General features: G+C 41.1%; 1 protein-coding gene across 1 annotated transcript; it reads right to left on the reverse strand.

Annotated features, from left to right (window-relative positions):
- Positions 1 to 5,875: 5,875 nt before the first annotated feature.
- Positions 5,876 to 9,357, reverse strand: LOC103999859 (fatty acid desaturase DES3-like). The gene is made up of 8 exons (XM_018819369.2): positions 8,936 to 9,357; positions 8,739 to 8,828; positions 8,564 to 8,630; positions 7,714 to 7,806; positions 7,436 to 7,621; positions 7,265 to 7,345; positions 6,576 to 6,713; positions 5,876 to 6,482 (listed from the first exon to the last, which is right to left on the reverse strand). The coding sequence occupies exons 1-8, from the start codon at positions 9,223 to 9,225 to the stop codon at positions 6,291 to 6,293; spliced, it is 1,137 nt and encodes a 378-aa protein (XP_018674914.2). The 5' UTR covers positions 9,226 to 9,357; the 3' UTR covers positions 5,876 to 6,290.
- Between the last annotated feature and the right edge of the window lie 836 nt (positions 9,358 to 10,193).

Genomic DNA, 10,193 nt, shown 5'->3' on the forward strand with positions numbered 1-10,193 from the left:
TGTTTCTCCTTACTGTAAAATTTCATAATTAGTTTCATAAAATTCCAGGAAATATCACCTAATGTCGTCAACCATTTAATTCTGAGCATGGCCTCATGATTGTTAAGAGGGAGAAGGAAGAAATCTGCAATTATCTCTTGGTCCTGCAGCAATAGTTTCTCCTGCAAGCGCCTATGATCACAATTCAAAATCCGTCCGTCGGTGACCTTAACATCAAACCTGCAGCGATTCTCGATAGGTAATGATATCCGAACAGCAAGCTTACTATTTAGGAAGTTAGTAGTACTGCCCGTGTCGATGAGAACAGTGATTGGTTGTTGTTTGAGAAGGCCTCCAATTTTCATCGTTTGCGGGTTTGAGTAGCTAGCTAGTGTATGTACCGTAACTTCGGTCGGTTTTGGCTCTTCTTCTGCATCTTCTTCTTCATGTTCAAAGCTCTCTTTTGGATGTTCAATGACCTCTTCTTCTATCGGTTCAATCATAAGAAGTCCTCCTTTACTACAGCGATGCTCACGGCTCAACGGCTCGTCACAATGCCAACATAACCCCTTCGCATATCGCTCCCGAAGCTCTTCTCCTATTAACCTCTTTGGTGCAGGGACTTGGTCGACAGTAGGGGGGGCTGAGGGCTTCAATATTACTGGTTGAGGAGTGACCCTAGTCCTCCGAGCTTCATGGTTCAATTGCTCCTCTTGATGTCGTGCGAAAGAGATGGCTGCCATAAGCGTGTACGGTTGTCGCGCTTTAACTTCTCCTCGGATCTCCGGCTTCAAGCCCTCAATGAAGGTCCTCAATAGCTGTTTTTGAGACCAATCATGATTTTGATTAGATAACCTTTCAAACCTGGTTTGGTACTCCTGAATGGTGGAGGTTTATCGGATCATTGCTAGTTGTTTGTCAATATTCTCGTAATCGGTTGGTCTGAAGCGAATCAGCAGTTCTTCTTTGAATTGTCGCCATGAAAGGACTCCATAAGTATGTTCAAACCAGTCAAACCATTGAATAGCATCCCCTTCAAGATGTATAGCTGCAATTTTCACCATAGATACATCCGCGGTTTTGTGGTACCGAAAATATCGCTCCACATGCGAAATCCAACCAATCGGGTCTCCTTCTTCCCATCTAGGGAAGTCCACTCTCATGCATGGATAGTTGGGGTTGGTCATAGAGCTTCCCCTCTCTTGGAAGTCATCTCTTCGGGCTTGGTGTGATTGGGCAAAGCTCTCTCCTTGATATGATTTCTTCGGGCTTAATGGTCGGCCCAATCTGAGTTCGGTAAAGAGCGTCCGAATCTTATCCTCCATTCGCGCCTCCAAGGCTTCGAATTTAGCATTGATTGCCTCCTTAGATGCCATAGTATATGGCCCCAAATCAATGATGTTAAGATCTCTCTTTTGCTGTTGGGTTAAAGGCATGTATAGGTTGAGAGAAGTGATGGTCGAAAGTGTTGGTGGATTGGTGGATGTAGGCTACGGTTTAGGCTTGTTTTGTGGCTGTTTTGGGTGCAGTTTGAGGGTGTGGTTTGGTAGAGTTTTAGGGCTCTGGATGAAAGTTTTGGATCTGTGGTAGATGGTAGTAAAGGTTTGACAGAAATCCGTGGAAGTTGCAGCAAGTATGTGCTGTCTTGTAAGAGTAGAATTGTCGTCGAAGAAACAACGGTTTCTCGACGTAATTTCCACCAAAAACTTAAGAGAATTGAGGAGGGAATTGATAGCAAAATCACAGTTTATATGACAGCAAGGATATCTAATTTAATCAAGAAAATTTCGGCAGTATAACAGCAAAGAAATTGGTGCAAGTTGCAATTGCAGAATTATCGTCGAAAAATTTCAGCGGGTTACGATGAAAATTTGCAGCAACATAAAATCGTTTTTAGAGATGAATTTCTTAATAGATCAATCTTAGATGGAAGCCAAGATGTTATATGAAGTCTATAAGAAATTTCATTCAAAAAAGATTGCAAATAGATGGGTTATGGCAACGATATGCAGTTGAAATTTTCTGCAGCATAGATTTTCAAGTGTAGCAGATTGGACATAAAAGATCAGTAGTTTATATTGAGAATTTTTCGATGAAACCAAAGGGAAATCTACTGATAGGAAGTGTCAAAGATGTCATAAAAATTTCGTAGAAAATTGGATAGAAAAAGCATAGTAGCAAGATCAAACAGATGGTGCTATGCGGCTTGAATTCTGCAATTCAAGTGCAGCAGATTGGACATAAAAGATCAGTAGTTTATATTGAGAATTTTTTGATGAAACCAAAGGGAAATCCACTGTTAAGAAGTGTCAAAGATGTCATAAAAATTTCGTAGAAATTTGGATAGAAAAAGCACAGTATCAAGATCAAACAGATGGTGATATGCGGCTGGAATTCTGCAATATATCTTTCGTCGTAGAGATGAAAACTTTGTGACGAAAAGTTTATGCAGCAATATAGGAACGATTTTTTTTTTTTTTTTTTTTGGATTTTCGAATAAGGATAACTAAATTGCAGCAGCAGTAAGGTAGGAAACCAGAACCTGTTGCAATTCACGGGGAGATCAAAGGATGATCCGTGGTGGTGGAGATGATGGCGGAATTCGGTGACGATCTTTTAAGCAATTGTGGGAATTGCTTTGGATGGTTGTGGAGGGTTGATGGATGGCTGTGAAAGGGCAGCGGGATGCCAAGAACGCTGCTCTGATACCAGGTGTTAGAACCCTTGCAGATTCTAAACTTGGGGTTGATCTCTTTAGGGGATCGGCCTCCTTGGAACTCTATAGGGGTTCCTCCCTCCAAGTTGCTGCTCAAAGGCTGCAGAAAAGATTCATCTATTGCTTATGAAAAGAGAAGGAATACATGACTATTTATAGGGCTTCTAAACCCTAACTCCTAATAGGACTCCTACTTAAGACTCTTACTTCTAACCAACTCCTAATAGGACTCATACTCAAGACTCCTATTCCCTTACAACTCCTAATTCTTCTCTAAGAAAAAACCTCCTACATGAATGCCCTCTCAATTAGGACTCTCCTAGCTAGGGTCCTAATAGAATGTCCCTCTCAATTAGGACTCTCTTAGCTAGAGTCCTAACAGTTTTACATGAATATCCCTCTCAATTAGGACTCTCCAAACTAGAGTCCTAACAGGAACCATCCTGTCAGGCAGTGGTACTACCAAAGCTCAGTCTCCGAAACTTTGTTAGGCGGTAGCACCGTATAGTATCAAAGTGTCAAGTGGTAGTACCGCCTAATACTGGCGGTGCTACCGCTCAATACTGGCGGTGGAACCGCTAGTACCCCGAAAATTTGAGATGAGACACTTTTTGGCTCTAATTCTAAAACCTTTGGGGCCTATAAATACCTCACTCCTTTCTGTATGAAAGGATAACAAAAAGAGTAGAAAAGTATGAAAAAATCTTTTAGTATTAGGGTGTAAAAGTGTTATAAAAGTGCTAATAGTCCTCCTCCTCTTTCCTCAACTTTGTAATCATTAGAGAAGATGTGAGAGGCTTGTAAGGGTTGTCTTTTAAACCCATGAAAAGGAAAAAGCTTTGTGAGAAGGTGTTTGGTCTTTGCCTATTGAAGGAAGACCATTAGTGGATGCAGGTGACCTCGATGGAGGAGGAATCAGAAGTGGACGTAGGTCACAATGATCGAACCACTATAAATCCAGTGTATTCTTTCCTTACTGCCTTCTTTCATTACTTAACTGCACTCTACACTTTACATTTACTCAAAGTTATTACTTTTATTACTTTTCGATACTTGCTTTGTCGAAACGAGTTTATCGAACAAATTTTTTCAAATCAATATAATTTTTATCGCTACACTTATTCATCCCCCCCCCCCCTCCCCTCTTAGTGCTGTATTGATCCTAATAATTAGTATCAGAGCATGGTTACTCTCGATTTGGTTTAAAACCCAAAAGAGATGGTTTTTGTCGGCAATCATGAGGATCATTCACATGTCCTCCCATGTTTAATAGAACGAATTACACTTATTGGAAAACTAGAATGAGGATTTTTTTGATTTCTATGGATTTCAAGTTATGGAATATCATTGAAAATATATTTTAAAAGTCTTCTCTTCTAATGAACGATTGGAATGATTTGGAGAAGAAGACTTTCTCTTTGAATGCTAAAGTTATAAATGCTTTATTTTGTGCTTTGGATAAAAATGAATTCAATCGAGTTTCTATTTGCGAAATGGCTTATAACATTTGGCATACACTTGAAATCACATATAAATGCATGAGTAGAGTTAAGGAGTCAAAAATTAATCTTTTAGTTCATAGTTATGAATTGTTTTGCATGAAACCAAGCGAGACCATTGGAGACATGCACACCTAGTTTACGGATGTCGTCAATGGTCTAAAAGCACTTGATAAAAGTTTTTCTAATTTTGAACTTGTTAACAAGATATTAAGATCCCTTCCAAAGAGTTAGAATCCTAAAGTAATCATAATTCAAGAAGTTAAGGACTTAAACAACTTTCCACTCGAAGAACTTATCGGGTCTTTGATGACCTACGAAATAATATACAATGCATATGAAGAACTTGAGAACAACCTTCCAAAAAACAAGAAGGATTTGGTATTTAGAACTTAAAAAGACCACTTGAGAGAAAACTAAATTGATGATGATGACTTGGAACTTCTAACAAGAAAATTTTAAAAATTTATAAAAAGGAACAAAACTAAACATGATATTAAAAATAAAAATAAATTTTAAAATGACCAAATAATTTGCTACGAATGCAAGAAGCCGGGACACTTCAAAAGTGAATGTCCCCAAGTGAAAAAGAAGCAATCGAAAAAGAAGAAAGCACTAAAAGCTACTTAGGACGATTCAAGTACATCCGAAGATGGGGAGCCAACCAACAAAGAAGTTGCTAACTTCGCTTTAATGGCGCTTAGCGACGAGGTAAGTAACTCAATCGAAACCCATTTATACTTTGATAAATTATTAAAAGCTTTTCATGATTTATTTGATAAATATAAATTAGTTAGTAAAAAAATATAAATTATTAAAAAAAGGAGCATGCCTCTCTTGTTAGTGAATTCATATGAAAAATTAGAGATGCTTAAAAAGGAGAATTTGCTACTATAGGAAACCTTAGAAAATTTTAAAATATGAAGCAAATCCTTAAACATGATCCTTGCAAAAAGGGATCATGTTCATAAAAAAGATGAATCGGCTTTATGAGTCACACTCACCAAAAGCCAACCATCTTTATTAAGGGCCCAACTTTGCATATTTCACCTCGAAACAAATGTAATTTTTATTATAAATTTAGACATTATACTCATAAATATCTATTTAAGAGGTATAGTCCACATAAGTTAATTTGGATCCCTCAAGGAACTTTAAATGACTCAATAGAAAATGAGAAGTTAGGTAGATCTATTTATGAGAAACCCAAGGTAAAATGGGTACCTAAAAAAAATCTCATTTCTTACAGATATGTTATTCACTTATTTATGAGGAACCCAATAGTTCATTTACTCTAAGTCAAGCATACTTTCATTATTGTTTTCGTCGAACGAAGTTTTCAAATCTATGTGATTTTATGAAAGCACTAATTCTACACCCTCCCTCCTCCCCCCTCTTAGTATCGATACGGTCCTAATATGAGCTACTTACTTATGTGCCAATCTAATATTCCACTCACGCATTAAACATATTGTCATTGAATTTCACTTTGTACATATTGCCATTGTTTTTCACTTGCATACGACTGATCAACTAGTAAACTCACTTACGAAGCCTCTCGCCTACAAACTATTATCATTGCATCAGTCCAAGATCGACATTCTTGACAGAAGTTCAATCTTGTAAGGACATAATAGCAGATAAGATTTTCCCAACTACATGAGAAAATCTCACTAATCAATTAAAGAAAATCCTTTCTTCTAACATGTATAAATAGCTATTACATTCAACTAATCCAATCGTGCACTCTATCAACCTCAACTCACAAATAAGACAAGAAAGTCAAATCATTTGAAGACTACAAAATGGCTAAAACCATAGAGTGGAGGGGAAGATGAGACAATTTATCTTGCTCATGATCAACAAGAGAGCAGAGGGGAAGATGAGACAAAATTTATCTTGCTCATAATCAACAAGAATCAAACAGTCAATACAGTATTCTTGAGCAGCTGAATCCCCACATAGGCAGGTTAACAATACAACCGTTGTCGCAGAATCTCTGAATCGCCCGAACCGACTACAGTGTCGTGTAAAGCATCCGAACACAAACAGTGCCCCCTATAATGATCGTGTCACTGTTAGCAGAGCGGCATTCTTCACTTGAACTTCTGCTGCCAGTCGCCGTACTGCTGAGGGTCGGTCTGGTAGTAGACAACTTCTCCCTCGTCGCTCACAAAGTGGTCGACTCTTAGGCTCCTAAGAAGAACGCCAAACAGGTGCAGTGGAAGCGGGCCAGATTTCTCCGGTTCTCGGTAATATTTCCCGAGCACAGGTTTCGCAGCCTTTGTCTGAAAGCAAATGACAGATGCCAAGTCAGTGCAGTGCTGGTGATGCGAGGGAAGTGGAAAAGAATAAGAAGTCATAGGGGAATGTAAACTTACTGCTTCTACCAGATTGTAGTGTGGTATCTGGGGAAAGAGATGGTGAATGACATGAGTTCCAATATCATGGTGGATGTTGTTTATCCAGCCATAGTCCCTATCAATTGTCGTCAGTCCTCCTCGCAGATAGCTCCATTCCTACAAGATGGAAGAAGGTAATGTGGTTTAGCGACAAACAGGATGATTACCGGATGACCAACTACATGATTACAGTAGTAAAGGATTCAAAACCCTGCCAATTAGTTTCTAATTGTTGGTATCACCTAAATGTAAAACACGAGTACTTTTTTTTAGAGATTATACATGAACAAATTTGAAACATGTCATACATTTTTATTCTAGATTAGTCTTCAGCTTTGATGTTAAATTTTATAGCTACTAGACTACTTTGGCCAAGTTGAACCTTAATTAAGGTCTTTTCTGTCTGTAGCTGCTTTAATGAATGTTGCTCAGTACTTCAGTGGAAGATTCCACTTCATAATTTTAGATGCTGTAGATTGTATCCATATAACCCGTAGACTTATTTCTCGAAGGAAAATATAGCCTATAGAGTAGCTAGATGTGGGATGTTGACAAACATTTTGTGATCCTACTGGACAAAACAGTAGTAATGCAATGGCTGATGTTAACTATATGTAGTATATGGAATTAGAATCTTGTTATAAGATGAGGATGGGTGATCGTCATACCTTGCCACGGTACCAGGGGAGCTTCTCATGGTAGCCATGGTGATGCAAGTAAGTAACCAAATCTAGCCACATTACAAAAACCTGATCCAGGGAATTGCAGGAATGTCAGATATGCTGTGCATAGAAGCATATTTTTACCAACCACAGACGATCTTTTGTGAACGCACTTACCAAGGAGGGCAAACCATAGAGTTTGAGCACTGGAATAGGGCCATACACCCAGGATAGACCAAGAAGCAATGTGACCATGGCTGACCAGCACAAGGTTGATACGATGATGTCGCCTTGCTCATTTGGATGAAACAAGCTGCTACTCGGCAGGAAATGAGAACCTTCTTTTCCAGGGCTTCTCCACAACTTTCGGATCATAGCCGAGAAGAAACCAAGTTAGATTTTGCTGAAAAAGATACGAGGAGTTTCTTTGCTCTTGGTGAATGTCACAGACTCACCAGATAGGCCGGGAATGCAAACAAGGGGTAAGGTAACGAAAACCGCATTTTTCGGCCGTTCGGTTTCATTCCCCTGTATGTCTTCTCAGGTAACTGCAACAAAGAAACAATTAAAGTTTATTCTTGGGGACAAAATCAACGAAGCTTAAAAGCTCAGATGGTTACACCAACTAGTTTTTGTAATTAATGTTTCTTGAAAGAAGTAAAAGGTTGTTCATCTAAGATGCGATGGGAATTCTCAAAAGAGAAAACGACTAAAAGTGTTCTCCCAAAAATTGTAAATCGAAGTAAATTCAACTGCCAAAACTCAAACGTTAAACTCAGGCAATGGAATCAAGAACAAGATAAAGAGTCTGTAGAAGTCACCGTCAGATCTCTCATTAGGTTCAACATTTCATATATGCTAAGAGAGTTTCAATTTGTGACTGAAATATCGTGTCAAGCCAACTATTATTAGTTGGCCACACAATGGGGCGGATTTCTTTTTCTTTCGGTTTCCAGATGCTCTTCTTTGTGCCCAATAAAAATGGGGGCATGCTTCCAGAAGAAAGGCCGGCACTACGTTTAACCCTAATTTCTTGTAAATTTAATTGGACAAATCAGTGTTCAACACCACTCATGAATCTTGAGATCCAAGCCATGGTGAAGATCATCCAGCTTCTGCACCAACCACAAAGAACTCGAGTCTGAAATTATACATCTAAATAACCAAAATAGCATCTAGATGTGTATGATATTATGAATGAGCAAAGTTCATCCAAGCTGTACAAGAACTAAAAAGAAGATAGTGCCATGAAGTTATACATTCACACTGTTCAAAGCACAAGGCAACAGAATAATCAGGACTGACCGGGTGCCACGATTCATCCTTGTCCACATTCCCATGGTTCTGGTGATGAGTCCTGTGGCTAATCCTCCTGTTTTGGAAGCCAGCAAATTTCAGAAAGGAAAAAAAGAGATTATAATATATCCAAACTCCCACACCCGACTTAAAGAACTGGAAACTATATAGAAGCAAGAGTTACCATCCATGGTAAGGCACCAGAATGCTGGAGTGAAGAAAGTGCCCAACCACATTGTTCAGCCACACGCTGTTGGAGAAGCTTCCATGGCCACTGCCAGAGAAAAAGCCATCGTTAGTTCATCCATTCTGAACTCTTATCAAATCTGGTTTACCCTGCGACGACCAAGTGTCGATACACATAGACAGATGTGCAAATACCAGTCATGTCCCAGAACGAAGACAGCCCAGAACATGGTGCCCTGGGCTAACCAGTAGATTGGCCAGATGATCCAACTGTCAAAATAGCCGGCGGCAGCCGCGAGCGCAGCGATGACGACGGCGTCACGAAGGACGTAGCTCATGGAACGCCAGGGGTTCTTCACCCAGCAATGGCTGGGTATGGCCACCCGGATATCACCGATCCTGAATGGCGGCGGCCGTCCGGCCTCGAACTTCCCATCCTCGCCGTTCACGACCTCCCCGTCGTCTCTTTTCGTCATGGCCACCATCTTATTGCGGGCGGCCCAAGACCAGGGCCAGATACAGAGGAGGGAGATACAAGGGCGAGGAAAGGAGCACAAGAGCCTCGTTGGCCGGCTCGTTCTTGGTCAGGGCTGCGGGAGGATGAAGGGTGGTGTGCCGGCAGGTGCATTTATGGGCCACTCGCCACCGCCCCGTCCGCCCCTGCGATCCGAAGCGCGCGCTCTGACACTCCATCCGTGCCTCGCTCCTCCATCGATCCGATTCACGTGGCGGCTACGTGACCAGTAACGTGTGGGGACTCCTCCCGTCCCCGCCGAGACAGGGTCCAGCCTTACCGCTTGACTCGGCGGGACCCAGCTCCGAACAGAGCGGCGCGCAACGCGGGAGGACGGTAACGGGAGATGGGCTGGACGCTGTGTCTCTCGATCGCCCTGATATATCTCGCCCCCGGTTGGAATCGGACCGAACCGGGCTGGGATGAAGGTAACGCAGTCGTAACATGATCGAGCCAATCAACCAACATCCGCTACCCAATAGGCTAACCAATTCTGGTGATCAAATCGAGTGGGCCCACGCTGCTCTCCTGACACAGCGTGGGATCAAATCAGGAACCGATTCGTTCCACCGCCCATGCCGTGGCCCCGGCATCAGACGGTGACGGCCATCACCCCTACCTGTCAGAGAGGCCCAGGACTGGCTTCGGGCCTTCTCAGACGGTGGGGGCCATCTCTCATACATGTCAGCGAGGCCTCAGACTCGGATCTATTACGGTCCATGTCTCGATTAGCGATGAAGTACTTGTGAATTCAACCCTATCAAATTCTGTGACAGGTTTATGGGAATAAATTTTGAAGTTATCCATAAATGAAATTTCATCAGCTAATCAAGATGTGAAGTCAACCCTATCAATTCTGTGACAGGTTTATAGGAATAAATTTGAAGTTAGAAATTTCATCAGCTAATCAAGATGCCAACAATGGATCAAATAGAAATT

Source organism: Musa acuminata, chromosome BXJ1-10, assembly GCF_036884655.1.
Source record: "Musa acuminata AAA Group cultivar baxijiao chromosome BXJ1-10, Cavendish_Baxijiao_AAA, whole genome shotgun sequence".
Classification (NCBI taxonomy): Eukaryota; Viridiplantae; Streptophyta; class Magnoliopsida; order Zingiberales; family Musaceae; genus Musa; species Musa acuminata.